Below are 24,980 nucleotides of genomic sequence, written 5' to 3'. Positions count from 1 at the left end.
CATCATTAAGGATCTACAAGCTATTCAAACCATGGGAGACAGGCCTATCCTTGCTTACAGACAGTCCCCCAACCTGAAGCAAATACTCACTAGCAACCGTATAGACCAGTGTTTCTCAACTGGGCTTCCGTGGGAACACTGTTAGGGTTCCGAGAGCAGCTGTTCTCCGTGCCGCCGAAAAAGGGACGATGTCCCGGATTTTCCGGCGGAGGGTATCCAGTGTAAGTGTAATTTAAGTGAGAAATGCTGACCTTTGCTTATTTCGAATTTGAAGACTGCTAAGAGTTTGGGGGGTTCCGCAATTATTTATGGAGTTCAAAAGGGTTCCGTGGCCAAATTTAATTGAGAAACACTAGTATAGACTATACAACAAGAACACTAACCCAGGAAGCTATCCCTGCAACAAACCCCATTGCAAGCTCTGCCTGCACATTGACTCTAGTGACACCATCACAAGTCCTAACCACATCAGCCACCATCAGGAGCTCATTCACCTGCACATCTACTCATGTAATATATGCCATCATGTGCCAGCAGTGCCCCTCTGCCATGTACATTGGCCAAACTGGACTGTCACTCCACAAAAGAATAAATGGACACAAATCAGACATAAAAAATGGTAACTTCCATAAGCCAGTAGGAGAGCACTTCAATCTCCCAGGGCACTCTGTAGCTGACTTGAAAGTTGCCATACTTCAATAAAAAAACTTCAAACTTCAAAGAAACTGCAGAGCTGGAACTCATATGCAAACTGACACAATCAGACTGGGTCTGAATAGGGACTTGGACTGGTTATCTCATTACAAGAAGTAATTGTCACTGTTCACACATTCTCATCTTCTAATCAATGGTTGTGAATAGTCCTCATCTACCCTTACTGAATTGAGTGTTAGCAGTTGCCCTCCCCATTGTCATATTTCTCACCCTTGGATGTGTATATATATATACACCTCCTATCTGTGGTTTCCACTTCATGCATCTGACGAAGTGAGTTGCAGCCTATGAAAGCTTATGCCCACAGAAATTTGTTAGTCTTTAAGGTGCTACAGGACTCTCGTTTTAATCTCAACTGTCACCCACGCTCAACTGTCTTTTGTTGTGAGATAGGTATGGGTTGTATATTCTTATGACTGTATGAGGAGTAGAATAAATTCACCTACAAAAACAGTTTCTATTTGTGAATTCTACTCATGCTGCAAGAAAGAAAACACAGTGGTTATCTTGTTAGTGTCTCTTACTCTTGGGCTAATCGATGTCTTCACTGATGAGGTTTCTGAGAACATGTGCTGCTATAACTTACTTCTACTAGCACTGTAAGCCTACTTGTGTTGCAGTTCGCTTCATCTTTGTACATCCACAACAGCGCCAGGAAAGTAGCAGAGAGCAGCAGATCCAGTCATACCAGAGTGCTGTCTAGGGTTTGGCTATCCTTGGGTTCTGAGAAAAATCTTGTTTTTTCCAAAAAGTTCCTTCAGGGAGTTTCTCGGCTTCAGCTCATCATCAAGTGGAAACAGAATCCGGCCAAGGCTTCCTGCAAAATATGTGTAAAGTATCAGAGTCTAAAGGCAGATTGCATGCTTGCCTCCTGGCTAGCCACTAACAAAGCTTGTTTTATTCTCCTCCAATCACCCTTTCCACACATGCTGTCTGGAATGTTTGTTGCGTGGCTTATTACTCTAATAAAGTCAACAAATAACCACAACAATATTTAGCACTAATGTAGTGTAAAGCTCTTAAAACAAAAAAACAAAGGTGTCTTCTCAGCTGTTGATATAACTATTCACATATACTGATTTATAGCTAAATAGTCTTTACACTAGCTTTGGTACATCTTTTTGCTACCTAGGAGGGTACACTAACTATTTATACATTTATTTAAGCAATTATGTAGCTTAATATTCTCAGATTTTTCTTGTACATTTATAGTATGTTAGAAAATGGTGAATGATATATTGCTTATTTACTAGATGATTAACATTTTGCTGATTTTTGTGTCAAGCTGCATTAGGATGGTAATTGGAATTTAATTAAATACGCACAACAGCATATGAAAATTATTTTGATTAAACAAAACAACCTTAAATGTTTTGGATACATAAACTTCTCTTATCAATGCATGTTTCACAACTAAAATGATTTATTTAAGAAAGAGATTAACTGTCAGTTAATTAAACTGCTTATTTCACATCAGTCTGAGGTTAGGCCTGATTTGAGCAGGGGGTTGGACTAGATGACCTCCCGAGGTCCCTTCCAACTCTAATATTCTATGATTCTATGATTCTATGAAATATGCCTAGGTGAAAGTGGCTGGAGCTTATATTCCTACTTGCCGAAGTTTTTCTGGAAATGATAGAAGTCTCCTAAGTTATTTAGGCTGCTTTGCAAATTTTTTAAAAACTAGTAGATCTTATTTGCTCTCATCTTTTTATTCCTAGACTGGAATAGAACAAGCTTTCCTGCCCCCCCCCCCCAATCGATTTCTCAACGTTGAGTGAATTAATCCAAATGAAGAAAATATTCCTTCTATGCCTGCAGAAGAGGCTACTGCTGTCAAAACTAGTTTAGTGTCAACAAACTCTGTTTCCTGGTGCTTAGCTAGTGACTTCCACCAGTTCAGTGGTGTGACTTTCTTTAAAACGTCCTCAGCAAACATGTACTGCTTGAATGGTTCACCTCAAGCCCTGAAATTTATTCTGACTGGCATGATCGATGAGTGACTATTAGATGGCCATTTCATAGCAGCAGCATCTTCTTCAGTAGTTACACATCCACCTTAGTACTTTGGGTTGAAAATATTGGCAAGAAAATAAGGCGGAGTAAGATCTTGATCCATCCGCTGATTTACTGCCTGCAATTTAATTTCGTTGTTGGGTGTTTCTTTCTTCAGTGTCTCTTGACGTTCTTGCCAAACTTCAACAGCATCAGCAATACAGCAGCAATCTTTCTGCAGTTTATCTTCTACATTTCTCTTTAGTCTGATGTTGACTACTTTGGCTGTGAAAGTCCCATCTATTTTGCAATGGTTTGCTTCACAAATTATCTCAGAATAGGCCAGCTTTTAATAAATAGCTCAAAACAGTCAACCACTGAATTTTAGCAAACATCTTGGGGGACAATTAGTTTGGATCATCCTGTTCCCCTCCACAAAGCTGAAGTGAGGTGGATGTCATGGAAGGAATTTTCAATTTAAGCATCACTTTCCTTTATTCCTGGAGTTGTAGTCATATCTTTGGCTAAAAGATGCAGTAAATGAGCACTGCACTCATATACTATAAATTTCAGGTTCCCTTCATTATCTTTTTCTAGATTTCTTATCCCATTTATTACATTTGCAGCATTGTCCATGACAAAGCTATACCCTTGATGCTTGAATTTTTGTTCAATTTATTGCTTTTCCTGCTACTACTTTTAAAAGTACTCTGCTGTATGGATGTAACCCTAAGAGTCCTTCCATGCCAGCCAGCAGAGGGCCCACTTATATCAAGTTTGGCACACTCACTATCTTCTCTCCATCCCTTCCCCCCCCCAAAACTCAGCTGTCATAAATATCCAAAAGATATCATGGAAGGTATCCGATGTAAACTGTTGACATGCTGATCCTGAATATTATTGTGTGATGTATATATGGGTTGTGTATAAAGTATTCTGTATGTGTGCTGGAAATATGTTCTTTAATTGTCTTTTTGGAGGCAGTGCATAAATGTAGCCTGCCCTAGACAAAGGAATGGAGATTTATCTGTCTGACTGGCTTGATTGCGGGCATAGGACAATGAAAATACACTTACATATGAGGTAAACAAAGCAATCAAGTGTAAAAATGCGTAGTGAGTCCCCCAGGAGAAAGAGTCTGCGCGCCCAGGAAGTCTTCCTGGCTCTTGAGGCGAAAACAGTCGACTTTGGGGCAACAGAAGGGGAGCAAAAAGCTGTTCTGATTATCCACCCCTTCGGGAACGAAAGGGACAGCACCGTCTGATTCTGTGAATATGGGCTTGGAGGGCTAGAGATGTTGTTTTGATTTGCTAATATTTTTAGTCACTACAAAATGTCTTTTGTTTGTAACCATACCTGTCTCTCTCACTCTTGCTTAGATTTGTTCTTTAATAAGCTTATTCTTAGTTTTATTATAAACCGTCTCCGTGTTGTTAGATTGAAAAATAAGAGTGAATGCTCAGCTAACCTAACAGGCCGGTATGTACACTGTCTCTTTGGAAACGGCACAATTAATAATTTTGGTGAGTGTCCAGTGAAAGAGTGGACACTAGAGAGAGAGACGTTGTGGAGAACTTGAAAACTGGAGTTCACTGATTGTTACTTGCAAGGCAAGGTTTAGACTGATTGAGTCTGGAGGAGTTTGCTGGCAAGGCAGACAGGTTGGAGTGTCAGGGAGCTGGCACGCATCTTAGCAGCAGCAAAGCTGTCCCTTGTTGATGCTGACAGGTACCACAATGTGTTATGGCTCTGGGTTCCAAGACTGATGAATTGTTTCTGTAAGATAGACGACCCCATCTTCTGTTGTCACACAAGCACTTGACTGGATCACTGTGTACATTGCTCCACCCATCAGTACTTATTGATGAATTTCCTGTCAATGCTTTTTGCACATTGTTCAATCTCATCCTTGTATCCAGCAACCTTCCAGTAATGTCTGCTCTGCTGGTGGAGAGTAGCCTGGCCATACTGATTGAACCATATCACTGAAATGTTTGTTCTGAACAAGACAAAAGGGAGAATTTGTTGCATAAATGAACCAAGCGATCTTTTTGTCTGCAGAGTCTTGCTGGAATTTGCTGGTCCTGATTATGAACTCATCCATGGTTTTACTGGATGATGATGATGATGATTAAAGTCTTTATTTTATTTTATTTTTTTTGACACAGGTAATTTACTGTCTGATGTTTCTTTAATTGCAGCACTACTGCTGGTACCTGCAGATGACTCTGAAGTTGTAGACGTTGCAGATGATGGACATTCATAAGCCTTTATGTCTAAGCTGGACCCTGACACACAATGGTAAATCAATCTCACTCACTGAGTGCACTGCTTTAAAAAGATGAGATTGTAAATGAAGGATTCCTTCTGGTACAGTTTTGTGCCACAGTTTAAATGAGCTTATTCTAAACCCAGTTTTATAGGGAAAATAATTAATAAATCATAATTATTTAAATCTATTTAAACACTTACCTCTACCAACATATCAAACAGCTTGAAGAATTTTTTTTTTAAATGTTAAAAATCATAAATGCCTAACAAAACTTTACTTTTAAAGAGGAAATCTTCACCTAAGATGTTTTGTTTATATGGAGCAATAAAAAAAATCTTTTCGGAAGTGCAGCAGTAACAGGAAAAACTTAACTGATAAATACTCCCACAACAAACTAACATGCCAATTATATTGCACACAAATATTTAGAAATTCACAAGTAAGGCTACGAGTTCCGTGATTTTATGTGACTTCTGGCCCAGGTGGGTGGGCTTGGCTTCAGTGACTTATTGTTTATTGCCCACTTCGTCTGTGACTCTTACTAAATATATCCATGCCAAAATCTTAGCCTTATTCATAAGCAATCCACCTAAAACACAAATTTGACATGGAAGACAGACTATAAGAAGGGTGCAAAAATAAATTTACTAACCCTCTGATCCAGATTGTTCAGATAAGTCCACATTATTATCGTCAAAAGTTGCCTGCTGAGGAGCTTTGTGTGTGTGTGGTGGGTTTGTTTGTTTTTTTTGTCATGATGTTTCTGACAACCAGGCCCTTGCATCTTTTTGTTGTATTGTTTACATTTGGCACATGTTCCTTTTTTACCCTGAGATACAAGAATTTCTTAAAAATATTCCCAAATAAGGTTTTTTTTATGACCTGCAGCCATAGCAGGTTCCCCCTCACCCCCACCCCCTCCAGTTCCCAGGTGTTGAAACCCACACTAGAGGCTGCCCTCTGAAGAATGCTGTCCTTTCTTCCCACAATGTCCTGCTTTGACACCAGTGTTGCCCCTTTCTTGTTGCATACTCTCTGCTTCTTTTCCCTTGGTGTGTAACTCTCCTACCCACAGAAAAACAAAAGAACTAACAACAATCCAAGACTTCTGTGCATATAACCACATGCCTTTTGCACTGTAGTACTTCATTTAGAGACGGGCGGGAGGCAGTTGAGGAAATTCATGGATATCTGTTTTTGTATCTCTATGTATGCATTTAAGGAGATGGAGCCTGGCCACTTGTTTGAGGGGCCCACAACCATCCAGAAGCAAGCCTTCTAGTTACTGGTCAGATCAGTGTTTTTCTATTAGCTGGAAACTAAGTTTCCATGGTGGGTGGAGTAAAAAAATATTTATAATTTGAGAACTGAGCCAATCAGAGTTCACTTAGGGAGAAACTATAAACCAGCAGTTGAGACCCACCCCGGTGGGCTCAGTAGATGATCCTGATGAAGTATATGATGATGCCTCCTAGAATCAGAGGCTGGGTCTCAACGCTTGTGTTGATTTTGCCAGTCTCTTGTATCCAGTAGCAGTACGTGCCCTATTATGCCATGTTTCTAAACCTTGACCTCAAAAATTAGATGTCTTCTCCCTGATTCTTTCTCTGAGTTAAAGGCTGCATTTCTATATTGTTTTTGATGGAGGCTTGTGGACTCTCAGCAGATTTAAATTAAATATTTAAAAGAGGTTATTTAGTTTTGTATTAAATTCAGATTTCATTGTAAACAGGTTTATTTTTAAAAAGAAATATGACTAAATTTTTTTTTAAAAATCTGATTTTCTCCCCTCCCCACCCCCTTCCCAGAAAAAGAATGATTTGTATCTTCCCTGGTACAGAGCCGTAGAACAATTACTATTTCTGTAGGGGCTGAGAATTGTCTAGAAGGGACAAACACCACATATTTGACTGAGTTTAAGCCAGCTTTACTCAGAGGTACTGGGCTTGTTGTGTGAGCTCTGTGCTGGGCCTGTTCTGCTCATGAGGAATATAATTGAAGAGTGCCTATACTGGGAAACAGAGCGGTGCTTTAAAATGTGTTAACTAGAATTCTGATTTTATTTTTATTTTTAAATTTCCCCTTCTATTATCTTCAGGTTTTGAAATGTTTAAATGATGGATATTTCACAATTTTTGTAAAAAGTTAATTTTTTACATTGCGAACTCAAAATTTGGAAATTAAACCAGCTCTAGTCTTAAAATATTTTAATTAATTCCTCTCAGCACCAAGTGTAGACACACAGACCTTTTTTTTTTTAAAATATGCACGGGTTATGGCTAACCCTATGTGGTATTTAAGAAGTTCTTAGTTGACATTTACAATGCCACTTGTTTTAAGTGTAGACAAACCCAAACGGAGGTATTGTTATAATTAAACTTGGAAGAAGTAGATTATCATTAAGCTTTGATTTCACCCCACACACGCAAACTGACGAAACATTTCCCTGAGTGATCACTGAAATTCACAAGTAGGCAAAGTAAGAAAAACGCTGCTTGAACTTAGTTTGATTTCAGGATATTTATTCGTTATATTTTTACGTGATGTTGACAACTTGTTTTTAACAGTTTTATAAAGCTTTGTGACAGGCTTGCTTGTATAGTTCTACTTTCCCTCTCGAGATTTCCAGTAGGTTTTATTGAATACGTGCTCATACCCCTCAAGGGCGCCTTTTGATGTCCAAATGCATGAGACCCCATTATGAATGCTTAAATTTTTATACGTATAAAAATATACAAAAATGGCCAAATTCAGCCAAGCTAGCACAGGGTGTGAAAAAATCTCACATCCCTGAACCATTCATGGCCATCCCAACAGAAGAGAGCTTTATCCTCCTGCAGGACAGCTTCCAATCCTCTTTTCCTGTCACATTTCTCTGCATGATTCTCTAGTGACGATGTAATTGGTGCTTTTCAATGGCTAGCAAAAAGCTAGGGGGGGGGGGGGGGGCGTGACTGAAACTAGCAGAATCCTTTTAGGGCTAATGGAGACTACAGTTCTCCAGTTCAGCAGAGCTCTTGTAACGTTCATGGCACAGCTCTATTTGGTGAGAGAGTTAGTGTTTTGTCTCTCACGCCATCACTGTATGATTATACTATGTACCTGTTTACCAGAATACAAGAAATATCTGATTGAAGAAGGTACTGGGAAATTTTCCATTATTACAATAGATAATTTTTTTTTTAATTGTGCTCTCCCTCTGGTGATTTACCACAACCTTCCAAGAGGTTCTGTCTATAGGAGAAACTATACCTAGTTAGGTCTGATGTTCTTTCACTGTCAAAAGATGTGGCTGTATGATGTTGGTAGGCAGCCACTTATACCAGGGAGTGCTGAACTCTGGAATTAGTCTTCCCCATTGGCCTCCCAGTCTCAATCTGTTAACCACGAGGTATAATCCAGCTATTTACTCAAGATGATACCTGAGAAATTGAGGAGGGGTATTTTTACTTTCATTCTGAGACTGTCAGTCTGCTGCTGTTGTTGTGACACTGATCAATTTGTATGGTCTAAAAATTACTTTATGTGCAACCAGCAAAAAATGTGATGGGTATCCTTGAAGATATTACAGCCCTCTCCATATGTGGAGTGCCAGGTACTTCTTGTTCATCATGCCGTTATACAGAAAAACAGGTACTACTCTCCCATTTTAAATAAAATACAGGCTCTCACTTACTGTGTAGCTTGCCCACCCACATTTCTCTCTGAAGCCAACATAACTAAAAAATGATGTCATTAGCCAGGGGTATGTCTGTGCCCAGTCTATTCTTGGATGGCTTATCCATGCAAATGCATGTATTTGTTTTGGGACATTGCCTTAGCCCAGATATTCTTAGAAGAATTTCTCTGAGGGCGTATGTCCAGTCTTGAAGGGATTTTCATGTTAAATATCATGACGCACTTTTAGATTAGGCCTCTTTCCATCTTCAAGTGACATTTTAGTTGCTTCGTGGTATCAAGCCAGTGAAAGGATTTTATTTGTAGTGTTTGCTGTTGTGTTTTCTGTTGGGTACTACCTTGCAAGCTTCTTATTTTGTCCCTTGTAATAAGAACAGTTATCTGGCTGAAATGACATTCACAGCATGTGCTTTGTCCTCTTGCTTCTCAACGTCTGTATGTGCCGCAGGTCATTTCCTTCTGACTGATGCAACAGATGTCTGTTTAATGCATAAGTGTAACAGAGGCAGATGCGAGGATAATGGTTTAAAAACACAAGCGCTGACAACCATTCACTTCACTTGCACTAGGGTGACCAGACAGACGTCCTGATTTTTATAGGGACAGTCCAGATATTCATCTAGCCACCTATTACCCTCCCATTCCTGTCCAGATTTTTCATACTTGCTATCTGGTCACCCTAACTTGCACACATTTGAAACCTCTCTCTCAGCAGAAAAGACAACTGAATGGAAGTGGAAACTAACCTGCCCCTGAACCTCTACTTGGTCAGGTTTGAGGCACATTGATGATGTATTGTAGGGAATGTGCACTGCAGATACGTGTGCTATGACTCCTGTGGAGAAAACATGACTTCTCTGCTTCTAATGCCAGCAGCGCCTTTCAGAAGCATTAGATTGATTTAGGGTTTTTTAAGTGTTTTCTTGTTTCCAGGAATAGACTTTTATGAGCTGTCCAGCTATGGATACAGGAGAAGTGTATGGCTGGCCCTGATCCTTAAGACATCACAACTGTAAAGACCTTTTTAGCATCTTCTCTGAGATACTGAAAAGAATCCAACTAGTAGACAAACCACATACGTGGTACATCCAGTCTTTCATAGGCCTTGAAACTTGTGTCCAGGCGCTTAAATTTTCTACAGCAAGAGACAGTATTGATTTAAAAGGTCCAAAAGAGCCAAATTCATGACCTTTGCAGTGCTTATTCAGGCTGTAGGGCTCAAGGCATGCGGACACTTTTTTTTTTTTTTTTTTTTTAAAAAGCAAAACAAAAATAAAGAGTGGAGAGCCAAGAATCTTCTCTTGCGATGTTGGCTCAGTTTCATTTATATCCCAAACCTAAGAAATGTCTTGATTAAATTGCTTGGGGTTGTTATAGATGGTGCACAGTAGAGGACTGAATGAATGCATTAAGGACTTTGCAGTCCTAGACAGAAGAGAATGCCGATGTGCCGCCTCCTGTGGTGGTTATGGACGACTATTTTAAGAGTAGCAGCTGCTGTGGAATGTTGTCCTGTTCCCGCATCATCTGCTCAGTGGTGTGTCGAGCAAAGCCCAATGCTGAGTTCAGCCAGCTTTGATTGCTGTAATACAGCTCATCCAGCCTCTGTGTTTTTGTGCTCCCGCTATAGCAATGAGGCATGTTGTTGGCTCCATTGCTGGCAGACAGCAATTAAAAAAGGGCACAAAGTTTCTTGGTTCGAGCTGCAGAAGCATTGTTGTTTACAAATTCCCCTCTTCTCTCCCCCAACCAAAAGAAAATCCCCGTTTTTAGGGCTGGATTGTACAAGAGCAGGGGGTTTGGGTTATGGAGCAAAAAACCAGTGCAAGCTTTTCATTGAGTAGTTGTGTGGATCCTACTCTAGATGTGCATGAGCCTCATGCACACAAGAGTGGAATCTTTGAATAGGTATGAAGTTGAGCCACACCTGCCCCCTGCAGATATAAAGGGCAGCTGCAACTGTCCCTTACTGCCACAGATAGTAAAAAGGGAATTGAGATGAAGCCAGTGTGTGTCTGCCTGCTACACTTTTGCACTTTGCTATACATTTTCATAGTTAAGATAATTCCCTATAAATCCCTCCCTCCCTCATTTTTTTTTCTTCTAAAAACCTTTCCTTGATTTTATTAAACCACCTTCCCCACCCCAAAAAACAAAACAACCCTATCTACACCTTTCCCCTCAGATACAAGTGCTGGATGATTTCAAAGCCTTTCAGTAACTGTTCTCTCAAATCACTGAGGTCTCAATCCCACATTTTGGAGCCAGCTAACAACCTTTGGCAGACTGCAACTAGCAAGCAAGTGTAAAATAGGTCAAATGCCACAGATGGGCATTTACACCCATCCAGTCTTTGGATCTCTACTGGTCTCTACAGTCCAGGAAAAAGCAAGACAGCTTGGCCCATCAAAGGCTACTCTAAGAGATAAAGACCCTAAAAAGCTGGATCTCTGGGAGGAAAGTTTACACCCTGCTTCACTCTAACTGCACATAGAGAATTACCAAATATCACAGTGAGGAGGGCTTCATGGCTTCAGGTATTAGATAGTTCCAAAGAGGTACAAAATACAAGAGATGATTTACCCTTTGAGAACACTGACCTATTAGGTAAGTGCACAGGAGAGGCCCATTAAAGTCTTTCATTAAAAGACTTTAGAGCTACTTTGGGATCATTTAAGCATTTATATCCTGGCCTCAAGATGGAAGTAAGTCCTTCAGGTACCATTCCCAGATCAAACAAAGAACAGTGATCATCCTCAGAAAAAGAAACCCATATTCTCACAAAAGAGGTCAGCATCTTTTCCAGTCACTACCACCCTGCAATGTAGTTGCTATACTAGAGCCATATCCAAACCTTATCTTTGGATGCCATCTTTGCCTAGAATAATCACTGCCAAATAGACATTAGAAGTTGTTGCCCCAATGAGTACTCTATTTAATTCCAGTCTTTTCCTCACACCCCTTCTCCTGTCCCTCTTGAGGGACCCTCTTCATGATAAACTGAAACGAAACCATAGAGGAGGTACCTCTGGAACTCAGAAAATGGTTTCTAGTTCTCGTATTTCCTTATTCCAAAGAAAAAAGCTGGTCTTTATCCTATCTTGGACCTAAGAAGACCGAACAAGTATATATGCTGTCAGATTCAGGAGGGTGATAGTGTCACAGTAATTAATTAGTGGCAGACAACACTTCAGTTCTATCTACCTGACTGGCACCTGTCAACTGTTTGCCAGTCACATAGAGTGGGATCCACACTAATGAAGAAAAAAGTTAGTTACCTTTGCAGTAACTGGTTCTTTTAGAAGTTTTGTCATTGTGGATGCCATGATCTGCCCTCCATCCCCAGTTTTCATTTGTTGAAATTCAGAATTTCAGAAGGAAGCAAGGTACAGTTGAACCACTCTTCCCTTCATGTCCTCAGGTATGGGTTATGAGGGAATACGGAGAGAGCAGGTGTGGCCTAAGGGACACTGATGTTCAGAGTCCATGAGATATGTGTGCATCTGGAGTGAGTTCTACATGGACAAAACATCTTAAGAACAGCAGTTACTGCAAGCTAAATAACCATTCTGGTCTGTAGCTCACTGAGAGTGAAGAAAAATTTGAATGTGGGCCTTTAGATGCTAAATCTTCAGCTTCCAAGTCAGGTAATTTGTTGTTTGAGATTTATCTACTACTGTAAATATACACACAGCTTTACAAAAATAGGTAAAACATATGCTTGAGAGAGGCAGCATTTCCAAAAGAGGAATGCATGGAGAAAACAGATTTAAAATGCCTTAGTCACTTTAGCACTCTATACCTGGCTTATCTGAACTAGAAGGGTTTCTTTGTCCTCTCAGCTACCAGTTCACTTTCTTTCAGTGTTTTTTACAAAGGAGAACAAACTTGACTTTGATCAGCTTCATTAGATGGTATGGGCTCCTGAATGATTTGCTGTGGAGACTTGCTGGGAGGTAAGCCAAGGTAGAGACTTTTCAGGATAGTTTAAATGTAAAACTCTAGATTAGACCAACTTGAATTCAAACACCTTCTGGGGAAAATTGGATGGAAAACTAATTTTGTACATGTCTCCTTGGAAACAAAGAATGAATCAAACAATTCTTGCAGAAGGCTAGAAAACTCACTATTAAATTCTCTCAAAGAAACATAGGTGTGTCTGCTGAACTCGTAACAGGATTAGAGAGAGATTCTGTGGGACAACAGAGACTGCAGATTTACCTTTAGCCATAGGGCTAAGATGTCTCCTAAATTGATCCACACTTTGAGCACCAGTCCAGTTTTGTAAGGAACTGGTGATACTGCTGAAAAAAACACATGCCTTGACGCGTCTGTCTCTAATCCACTCTGAGTGTTATTAAACAAGTTGGGAAAGAAGTGTATAGCTTTGCTGGATAGGACTTGGAATTTACATTTATTTAATAATGGAGGCACTCATTCGAAAGCAAGAGGAGGAAAAAGCTTTCAAGATGTGTAAGTAGTTACAAGTTTTTGATTTGGAGACAAATACCCAAAAGAAAAAAACCTATTGCTAATCACTAATGTTCCCCAAATCAGTCATTTGTGATCTTTTTCAAAAGCTAACCTTCATAAATAAAAAATTCCCTGTTTTTGTAATATTTTGTTGATTCTTGGGAGGTAAATCTTCAGTGCCCAGTCTGTCTCTCCAGGTGCACATATGTGTCAGGGGGTTAAAATTAGCACATGCAAAACCTAAGGGTTCAATAGGTTTTGAAAATAATTGTTAAAAATTACTTACAAATACATGCACAGGTAAACTTCTAATTTAGTGCCCTAGCCAATATATCTGTACAGAGAGAAATCTACATCTAAATGTTAGAATGTGGGAGATACATTGCATCTAAATTCTCTCAGGTTTTACATCAGCTTAACTCTGTAGGCTTTAATGGAGTTTCTCTGGACTTTGAAGGGACAGAAGAATCAGCCTACTAGAGAAAGCTTTTCTCTGTAGAGTTTGGTACATAGGTAACATTGTTATATCAAAGTATAAAATGTTTTTGTTATGACCCTTGAAAGTTTATATGTAGGTGCTGATTGTGAGCTTGAGTAGGAAGATTGATATAGCTGAGGTTAGTTCTGCTTTGAGCAGGGGGTTGGACTAAATGACCTCCTGAGGTCCCTTCCAACGCTAATATTTTATGATTCTATGAATTATGTCCTAATTACAGTATGAATGATTGATTGGAGTAGAGTCCCTGCCGTGTATTTGTAAACAGCATAGCAGTGAGAACCATCCATCCTCAAGCAGCTCTTCGATAGCTGGATTTGAATGGCAATTTCATCTCCCTTTAATTTATTTAATCATATTTCAATATCAGGGTTTTCTTTTATGGGTCACATTCTACGATCATTCATTTTCTTGTGGCTGTTAATAGTGTGACCTACTGTCACTTTTTATTATGAAGGTGAGGGGAGCATCCCATACAACTAAGGGTCAGGTTTGTAATGGGAAGTATGTGAAAGGGGTTCTTAACATACTGGTTGTGTGTGCCTGGGCATAGAGGATGACCAACCTGCCAACATCCTATCCAGCAGATAGTGTGGCTTTTTTTGAGTTCATTTATTTGATTACTGTGGTGTAGCAAAATTGGGATTCCTTTCCATTTGAATTGATGATGTGAGCATTTTGGAAGAATTACTGGCCTGATCCTTATTTACATTAAGGTCCCTTTACCTTTCCATGGCAGCATACAGGAGCATTAAAGTAGATATAGATGCAATATATAGCCGTTTTAAAGCCTACTTAGAATGCCAGAGGGGTGTAATGAGAATCTGGCTGAAACTTTATAAATCAGAATCTGGTGTGGCATGCTGAGTTTTTTCTCTCCCTTCAATAGGATTACTTCCAAAGAAATTTCAGTTACAGGTCTGTAGGACTATTGGGAAAAAACGTATTCTACCTTTTGAAATGCCTCTAAGGGGAACCTACAATTGCTTCTGTAACCATAAACAGAATAGCTTCATGTATTCTATTTTCCATCTGATCTAAGGCTATGTACACACTGACTGCCGCAAATTCGCCGCAGTCCAGTCAATTTTTCCCGATCGATTGAGCAGCAGTGAAGATACGCTCAATCAATCCAGAAGTCGATCTATTAAAATCACATCCAAAAAAAGTGTAGCGCTGCGTCGATGGCAATGAATTTCCTGTCAGCACGACACAGTGGAGATGGCACGGTAAAGGGAAGTTAGGAAGTCGATGGAAGTTATGCAAGCTACTCTGTGTAGCTTGAGTAACTCCCGTTGACTGGTGCTGAATTTTGCTGGTCTACACCAGAGATTCAACTTTCCACTTACACTTTCCCCTCAGTGTCAACAGATTAAAGCATTAACCTTTCATTGCCTTTTTTCTTTTGCTATTACTAAAATAAGCCCTGCTTAAAATAGTCTTCAGAAAACAAGCTGTAATACCACCATTTACAGAGTTTATTAAAGATGGAGACTCCTTTTATCTAGGAAGCTGAAGCGACATCTTTGAAAAAGAGGACTATGAGAGAAACGTTTAAAATGTGTTAAGAAATATTAGTTTTATTTAACCAATTTTCACAGCTGAATATTTATTCTATAAAAACTTTACAGATTGTACAGTTTATATATAGTTCAAACTACTAGAACAAAAAAGTAGGTCCCACAGATGCAAAAATACTGTACCAATCCAAGGTAAAGGCAATTTACACACTGTACAGCTCTCCACTAGGAAGGGGAGATGGTCAGTTCCAAGTATAAACTTCAAAACTGTACAAAAATAAGGTTTGATTTTTTTCATTCTTCATAATACATTCAATAAGATTGCAAACACAGATACCCAAATGATAATAGATATCTGCAGTCAGGAATCAGTTACCAGTCCTGAAAGGAATGCAAAATAGGTCTATTTACACAGGGCACTCTTTTACACCATATTGTGTATATATATAGTGTATATTTAAAATAATAAAAAAGCATAGACAAAAGAACATTAAACATCTAATATAAGGTAGTTTTTTTTTTTAAAGGAGTTTTTGCATGTAATAGTGTGCCAAAAGAATTTTAACTTATTTAAATAAAATATATTCTAAGTGAACCTAAAATGCATTTTTGGTGTAATACATCAATTAATCCAGCAAATAGAAATAAACATACTGTGTATAAAGTAGTATTCTCACCCAGCAACAGAAGCACTTATGTAGTTATTAAAATAAAATCAAACTATTTTAAAAAAACCCACTAAAACTAACTTATAACTTAGGATATTCATACATAGGATATTTCAGTGATTCACTAATACTGCAAAACAAGCTCCTCCCCTCCCCTCCCCCCTCAGGGACAGTGGTTTCTTCATGCTATCTGGGTAAGAATTAGACATGTTCCCCCGAAAAAGGGTTGAGTGTTTTCTTAGCAGAGCTCCTGAGCACACTCTTTTTGGGATATTTAAATCATTAAATCTTTCATGTTAGGATTTTATTCTCAAACAAAAAATTTAGACTATTCCATTAGTTGAGGTATTTCAACCTTCTTTTGAGATCAAGACAATGCCTTATCTTAACCAACTTGTTGGACAGTGAAAGTAAGGGCTGGCTAATACCCGTTTCAATTCTGTATTTTAGTGAAGGGGGTAGAGGGGGAAGCATTATTCAGATTTCCCTGCCACACAGAAAATAATACAACACAATTCACTTTCCCCTCATTCTTTTTGATACAGTACTAGCCAATGATAAAAACTAGAGCCTCAAAGAGATGTTTGGTAGTGCACTCCATTATAATTTTTAGTTTGTGTGTGTGTATATATAGATAGATAGATAGATATATAGGGAGAAAGGAGAGGTTTTTTGTTCATTTCTTTAAGATACAGTACAACTCCTTAAGTGTGGGGTTTTTCCAATCCCTTTCCCAAGCTTTGAGCTATGGGTGACTTTATCAGGTTTTCAAAATAAATTGGGGCATTTTTATGCCCCAGATGTCCAAGTAAATACAATTCCAGTGTCAATGCACATCTCATCAGAACTCATCGATTTTCCTTTGCAGGTATTTTAACATAGAGTCCATCCCTTGTGCAGAGCCCCAGATTTTCTTTAATGCTTCACACTCCTTGTCATTTGCTTGTTCTAAATCCACCTTCATGATATTACGGACTAAAGCTTTGGATTCTTCAAGCACCTGTGGCAAAAAACCCACAAATTATATTAGTAATCTGTGTGCTAAATGTTTGTTAGTAAAGTGGTAGAGTTAAGCTGGTATAGTTAGCTGTGGATATATGTGGGCAAGTCCCAATATTTCTAAGAGAAATGATGCACATGAATCTAGGGGACAATGTCCCACATTGAGCAGTTACTGTTCCATAAAGTAATACAGGAGCTTCTTCATTCTGTGCCTGATAAAAGCAGAAATATTTGAATACGAACCAAATAAATGGAAAACCTGGAGTTTCAAGATTATCCTGTTACCATAAAAATAAGACTTTATAGATGGTATTGAAAGGGATAGAACTCATTATGTCCAACTTGGTAAATTCTGGTCATGACTTTTTTTTTTTTTTAAACAGGATTGTCCTAATAATAATCTGGTAGACCTTAAGTGTGAATAGGGTTTTTTAATTAAAATTTCATAGTCTGCTTTTAAATGCCAAAGTTGATTATTTTTAGATTATTCATCTGTCCTACTCAGGAAACAAATTTTATGACAGCAGAAACTGGACTCTGTTGATTTGTAGTGAAAACTGTGGCTATTATTCATTTAAAGTATGTTACATTTTGGTAAAACTGCAGCTGTCAAGTGTGCAATTGCCAGCTGTGTATGAGCAGGAAGGCTTCGGTATCTTCTTACTGTATGTATCTGAGTTTAACCTAATTTAATAGAATGTCAAGAATTGCACACATGATTTTTATGTACAGGTATATTTATAATTATCCTTTTATGGGGAATGTTTGTAAATTTTTATTTATATTGTATAAGTGGTGCTTTTGAGGTGAAAGTGATGGATTCTGCTCTTTCTTTCTAGGGCAAGTGAGGAAGTGCTGATCCAAAAAGCTATTTTGAGTAGGTATGCAATTTAAGTGACTGAGACTGTTAGTTGAAAAATTATCCCTCTTCCACTTGCCCCCAATCCTGGTTGATTAGTATTATAGCCAACTGTTGAGATGAAGGAAAAATCATGGATTATTTTCCAACCAAATTTGGAAACTTCGCAGTAGGGTGGTTTTTGTTTTTGGACCAATTGTATTGACTACACACTGTTGCTACTGTTAAACATGGAGTTAGCCACACTATTACTACAGCAATGACTCTCCTCTCTTCCCCCGTACGTCTGCCATCAATTTTTGTATTTCTGCTCAATTCTTAAGGCAGCTATTTCAATTTTTAATTAGAATCAGTTAGTATTATGCTCTGTTTCCTATACCATCTTTCTATGTGGAGTTAGTGTTATTTTTCCCTTGTATTCTTAACCCTAGAATCTATTACAGCATGTGATAATTTGATAACTGTGTCTCTACTTGACCTCTTCATTCTTCAATGATGAGCCTAATAATATTGGAATGTGGTATTAAAACTTTTTTGTGCTCCAATCTACATAATTTATCTTAAATATTCCATGCAAATTGTTTCTGGAAAGATGAGTGTAATGATGTAGCTCATTATTAATCTATTTATAAAATGGAGGAAAATAAAATGAAACTTACAACTGAATTACATGTGACAAGTTCCTTAATTCGAACCATTACTTCCTGTGTGAATGTTCCCGGCCAAAACACTTGAGATACCAATCCTTTTGCACAAGCTTCCTGCGCAGTCAACTTCCTTCCACTGAATAACATTTCATTTGCCTGAGGGGATAAAAAGTTATTTCTGATATGAAATGTAATGACAAAAAAAAGTTTAAAAGAAAATGTTAATAAAATGCCTGCACTAGTTGGGATGCTTCGTTGTATTGTAGCTCTTGAGTGTTAAATCCATATACATCAGTAATTGATAAAAAGAAAATAGATGTAAAACTGTTGTACTGCCAACTATCATAACTCAGTTAATCAGAAGAGTTGATCTGTGATTAAATATGAAATCAACATATAACTACTTTAGAAAAGTCATACTTTTCCCATTCATGAACAGGTAAGACGTAATTCACTTGAAATAGTGCTGACTATTTTTAAGTCCTCCTAAAAAATAATCGTCTTAATGGATTTCAATCTATTTTCCACATCTTTTGTAAATGTTGCAGTGATTACAAATGGCAGTTTGATGCACCTCCTGTGTTGGTTAGTTTTAGTGGTTTAATTTTTACTTAAATACTGCAGCGCTAACAAGTAGCAACGTTTCTTCACAGATCACCATTCAGTTGACTGATTTTCTGTGTTGGATGAAAGCACCCATAAGTCATGCAGCAACAGATTTTGCAGCTACAAATTTTACTATTGAGAGAAATATTTAAAATAATCCAGTGTTCTTACAGGGCCTGATACCAAAGTCCACTGAAGGCAGGAGGAGTTTTTCCAGCAATTTGAATGAGCTTTTGATCAGATTCATAGTATTTCTATTAACCTCATACATATATTAATTTAAAAACAGTTGTTTTGGTAGGTGGATAGAGCCTCCATTCCTTCTGAACCTGTGAGGCGTAGTTTTAAATAGTATTTTTATCAAATGGATTATAGGTGTGGCATAAGTAAATATATTGGAGTGCAGGATAATTCTCGTATGCAGGAGTAAGTGCAATAATGTAAATAATGTGTATTGTTCTAGACACCTACCCTAATATGGTAAAATGTATGTTTGTCCTGATCCTGCAAACATTCAACTTTAAGCACAAATCGTTCCAACTTTTAACATTCTGTTCAGTTCTTAGACCGTGTTGATGCAGCAGCTATTTTCTACATTAAAAGAAATCCCAAAGCTATTGAGTAAACTTATTTGTGATTGAAACATTACTCAATGACAAGCCATCATATCAGAGCTCATGGAATACAGAAAACTCATCTTATTTCTTATTTACTAATAAGGTGCTGACAGACTTAGCGTTTCTTAAGATAAGCAGTTGAATAATGCTTGGCAACTTAGACTTCCACCCAAGGCTCTCAAATTACTTATAAATGCAGGTACCACTATTCCCATTTTATAGGTAGGGAAACTTAAGGCCCAGAGCAATTAAATGACTTGCTAATACAGTGAAATAAAAGATCTGAGTTCTGTTGCTAACAAAGTTACTGAGACACACACACACTACAAAATGTAGTGAGAGGTTTCATTGTATTTACAGATCCAAAGAAAGATATGAATTGTATATGTACAAAAAGAGAAAGCACTGTCAAGTGTTGGGTACATTCACCTATAAATCTACCTTCTGTAAAAAAAGTTTAACAAAGTTTGTCAATTAACAGCTATCATAAATACACCTTCCAATTTTGCAAAACTAGTGAAATAGTTATAAGAATGTTGTGTCATGTATTCACCTGCCATCAAGCGCACAGGCCCGCTGACGGGGGGAGGGGGCGCAATTGTCCACTGGACCGGCCATTTACATCCCTCCTCTCCTCCCCCACTGCTTGTTGTGTCCCTCCCTCCCTCCTCTGCTCAGTCCCCTCCGGCTGTTGTCCTCGCCACCTGGAGGAAGGGGGAATGTGGAAGAGAGGAAGGGGACAGAGCGGGTGGGGCAGATTGTGGGCAGAAGAGGCGAGATGGGACTGTTTTGCTCTGGGGCCTAGAATTGCTGTTGGTGGGCCTGCAAGCGCCTATAGGAGTTCAGCAGGAAAATAAAGTACCTTTTGTGAGAAGATACAAAGTGAAGGATTTCTGAACCAACACTTGTAATTACAAAAAACATCAATCTACATCATAAATCTATGGGGTGAGTATGAATGCCAGAGTGATCTTTTATTCATTTGGAACATGATAGATCTGGCTGAGCTCTTTCAACAAGAAATATTATAAAGAACTGCAATGAAAAATGTCTTAGTCATGTTAAATCTCATTTTCAAGATACAAAATAGCAGAGCCTCTCAAATGTGAAGTGAAGTAAGCACTCATTAGGGTTATGGTTTGACAGGTTTTTGAAGGGAAATGCTTTCTGCTATGGGCTGGCACTTAGCTTTTCATTTAGTTACAATATATGCCAAAAAGTTAACAGCAATTTGACCGGAGTCCTGCTGTCAATAATATTCTGCAACCAGCATTTGTATTTCTTCTGTAAATTAACAGATTAAAAAATTTGGCCATTTCCCAAAGAAACAGTGAAATGTATTCGTTGTTACTTTTTACATTTTATTCTAACACACTGAGTGGTAAATTCTCTTCTGGGTATGTCTACACAGTGCAACAAAACACAGCAGTGAGTCTGAGCCCAGGCCTGTAGGCTCGAGCTACGATGCTAAGAATAATGCTAGACATTCAGGCGCAGGGTAGAGCTCAGGCTTGGAAACCCACCCTCGCCTTGGGATTCAGAGCCCAAGCCTGAATGTCTACATGGCTATTTTTAGCACCATATTGCAAGCCGAAGGCTGTAGAGCTGGGCTCTGAGACTCACTGCCATGGGGCTTTTTTGCCAGGTGGAGGCACCCTTTGTTTCTTCACTACCCTGTTTCCTACTCATTCTGTTCCAATTCCTCTATCCGCTTTCTCCTTTTCTTTAATCCTCTCTGCTTATTATTTTAAAAAATCCAATTAGCACATCCTCCACTCTCTCAACAAGTTATAAACATGATTGTAGGGGATAATATGTACTATAATGGTTATTTTTCAAAAAAATACAACCATATAAAAATTGCTATACTGCATCAGACCAGTGGTCCATCTAGTCCAGTATTCTGGCTGACTAGCCAGAACCACCTGGTTTAAGAATCTTTTTTTTGCTACAAATAGAAAAATCAATACATTCCCAAAGGATGAAAGGGCAGGCTATAGGTAGTCTAAACTGAAACTTTCTAAAAAAATCAGTTTCTCATACCTAGAAACCAAATAAAAACGGAAAGGAAATGACTGCTCACTTGGAATAGACACCAGTAGGAAAAAAATTATTAATCTGGCACCTTTAAATTATTCTATTAAAAAACTGTATCCAGCTGTCTCACAATGAGGTCTGTTAATTAGTTATGAAATCTATTCAAATTTTAAAAGTTTTTACTATCTGCAATTAAAGTTCCGCTTAAATGTGTCAGTAAGTGCCTGCGGGGGGTGAGGGAGGGAGGGAAGGTTTTCTAGAAAAAAAAAAAATTCATGCAGCCCTAGGCATTTGCTTCATGGAGCTGCTAGTCAATTTTATACCGGCTTAGGCTGCAGGTCTAACATCAAATGGTGATCAGAAGGATGCATATGTTTAAGGTTAAGGAAATAAAATGCATAGCATTAGGAAGCAAAATGGAAAAATAATGCAGCTAGCTGTGGCTTTTTTCAGCTTTTTGTTAAACTTCACCCTTCACTTAATTTTTTTTAAAAGCTATATATAAAAACTGCATAATTTGCATTTCAGCAGTACATGAAGCTATCAATGCGGGAACATCTTTTTAACCCACTGATCCTATAAACTACAGTTCCCTGGCATAAAACTTATGAGTGACAAACAGAAAGTCTTATCACAACACTTAGGACCAATAAAATAGTAGGATATTAATATAGTATGTAGTAATATTAAACAAAGCCACTTCAATCCATGGGTATATCTTAGGAAAGTTTGAGAAGGCTACTCATGTATGACAGAGATAAAACCCACACAATTTAAAATACATGGATATCTTACTGGTGAAGGTAAGATGGTAGTAAGTAAGCCAGTACAGGAGGCAGCTAGAAATGCAACACTCCAGTATGTCTGTGCCTGACTTAGGCACTATGCCTGTAGGAGCCCTGAGGGAACAGAGTAAGCCTCTGCCTCCCCCCTTTTAAAAGGTGCAGCATACAATCTCTTATGCGCTGACCCAGTTCTGTTGGATAATATGGAGGGAGAGGAAGCATGGTTGTGGCCCAGTTTTCCCTTCTCCTTCCCTTCTGGGGAGACCTCTGCCACTACAAGGAAAAGGTTATAATTAGCCCGTGCTCCCTCTCATTCCTCTCTTGTTGGCCCGTGTTGGCCTTGTCACAATCTAGTGAAAATAGATAAGCTTAAAATACATTTACTTCTCATGAACAGTTTTCATAAAACTACAACAACCCACATACTAATGAAAACATAAGATCACTCTAGATAAAGCGCCAACTGGGCAGAGATGATTATTTAAAGTTACTTACAGAAGCCAGGCCCATTATCCTAGGAAATGTTAGGGATGAACATCCATCTGGACTCTGTCCAAAAGTAGTGTACGGCGTCTGAAACCAAGCCTTCTCATTAGCCCAAACCACATCACATAGAGGTAATATTGATGCTCCAAGTCCAATGGCTGGGCCATTTACTGCTACAATGATTGGCTTCTTAAACTGAATAAAAGTATTCACAAAATTCCTGAAAAGAAACAAACACTCAATCACTACACATTCCAGCAGCAAAATGTATCAGCTGCTGAGCACTCAGTAATATATAGTCTCCACACCAACTAGTTGTAAACAACATTTTAAGAACCTGATCTGCTCCCTCACCCTCTGCAGAACACAACCACGGGGTATCAGCAGACCTCCCACGGTCCTACCTGGTCCTTAATGGGTGGCTGACAACTGAGCAACTGACAACATTGTTAGCAGAACATCACTGAGTATGCTCAGGGACCATTCCCAGATTTATTTTAAAACAGAGAGGAAGGGGAGCCTTTCCTGAAAAAACAAATCTGCTTTTTGGAAACAAGTGGGAAAAGATCCATCAGTCACTTCATCACAGATCACTGAAACTTTCTCCCTTTGATCCTCCATGTTCATCATGAGCCTCAGAGGTTTAAGTAAGTGCCTTCATAATAAGCAAACTCATTTTCCTTTAGCCTCCCAGAACAACAACAGTTTATTTCAGTGCCCAATGGTGTAAGTGGCTTGGATAATGCACAGGTTTTCATGTGGAGTTGAAATGTATATCATGAGGTCCCTTGGGGCAAGACAGGAGCATGGAATCACTCACAGGGAAATGGCAATGAAGAGCGGGAATAAAATAATGAGAGGCCATTTAAATATGTTTTATGTTTATAGAGTAACAGCTCAGAATACTTCTCACCATATCCCATAATTTGGATTTGGTGACATTTTCTCTCTTCACATATCCAAAGTTTAATCCAAACTTGATTACCTCACAAATAGGAAGCATCTTTAAGCAACGATTATATTGACATATGTAATATTTTTGAGACCTAATTTAGAATTGGGAAGGGAGAATGGGGGACTATATTGGCGGGGGGAAACAACAGAGCCCCTGGCATGAGGGAGAGGTTGTAGGGAGTTGCTGAAACAGAGAGGAATGGCACACAGGGAACTTGTGTGGAGGGGACAGAAATGGAGGAATGCAAGGAGCCCCTCATATGTGCAATATGCATGGCCTACAGAACTGCAACAAAGCATGCAACCCCCCAGTGTGTAAACAGCTCAGGACAACGGCTCACTGATTCTGGATTTACATTAAAAATTACTCCTTAGTGAGGAGATCTGGGATAGATTTGAATACCCTGAGTAGCCTTGGCTACAATAGAGAATCACACAATCAAAACTTTCAAAGCTGGAATGCACTGGGCAGGAGTATGGGATGAAATCATTATATGGGTGCAGCTTTCTGTTCACAATAGCACTGTAGTGGTGCTAGCTATGCTCATGCACTATTGCAAAGGTGTGTTACAAGTATATTAGGCACTTCCAAAAGTGCTGCCGTTGCTGAATTTCTCTAGCATAAACAAAGTCAACATGTTACTGCTTAATCAGGCCAAAAAGGATGGAGACAAAAATGAACATGATGAGATCAAAGGAAAAAGGCTTCATTAGGCACTTGATTGTCTGAAACCATAAATGTTTTGGAACAATGAAACACAGAAGTAAACTCCCTTGGTTACTGAGTACTCTTAAAAATAAACAATGGCTTCAGTTGCAAAATAGTGGCAAATCAATTCCCCTGACCATATATAATCTTGGTTCTTCTTCGAGTGATGGTCCCTATATAGATTCCAAACATGAGGGTATATGCGCTCCATGCCCTGGAGCCGGAAGGTTTTTGTAGCAGTACCCATTGACCCACACATGCGTCATACATCCCCTTGGTGTTTGCAGCTGAGGCTTTAATAGGCTGTGCAGATTAGTGCCGCTCCAGTTATATCTTACTGCTGCATGACTGGAGTCAGAACCCATTCCTCTGCTAAGAGAGTGATCTGTGCCCTTTCATCTGTATATAGTTGTAAATAGTTAATGGTCATTTTTCCTTGCAGTTAGTAGAGTTAGTGTAGTT

At 38.8% G+C, this 24,980-nt stretch overlaps 1 protein-coding gene across 2 annotated transcripts in view; it reads right to left on the bottom strand.

Annotated features, from left to right (window-relative positions):
- Positions 1 to 15,193: 15,193 nt before the first annotated feature.
- CDYL (chromodomain Y like) overlaps positions 15,194 to 24,980 on the bottom strand; it is a 175,225-nt gene continuing 165,438 nt past the window's right edge. The window contains exons 5-7 of one of the 2 annotated variants that reach the window (XM_067562622.1): positions 22,865 to 23,075; positions 18,337 to 18,480; positions 15,194 to 16,816 (exon numbers count right to left, since the gene is read on the bottom strand). In XM_067562622.1, coding sequence (XP_067418723.1) covers positions 16,658 to 16,816; positions 18,337 to 18,480; positions 22,865 to 23,075 — 514 coding nt within the window. In that variant the 3' untranslated portion in view covers positions 15,194 to 16,657. Of the gene's footprint in view, positions 16,817 to 18,336; positions 18,481 to 19,401; positions 19,522 to 22,864; positions 23,076 to 24,980 lie in introns of those variants that run through there. The other variant, XR_010922471.1, reaches the window with a different exon arrangement.

This window comes from Emydura macquarii, unplaced genomic scaffold, assembly GCF_026122565.2.
Source record: "Emydura macquarii macquarii isolate MOO-44397 ecotype Brisbane River unplaced genomic scaffold, CSIRO-AGI_Emac_v2 contig_2452, whole genome shotgun sequence".
Lineage (NCBI taxonomy): Eukaryota > Metazoa > Chordata > Testudines > Chelidae > Emydura > Emydura macquarii.
Note: the sequence above shows the minus strand (reverse complement) of the source record. Positions and strands in the feature narration are given on the sequence as shown.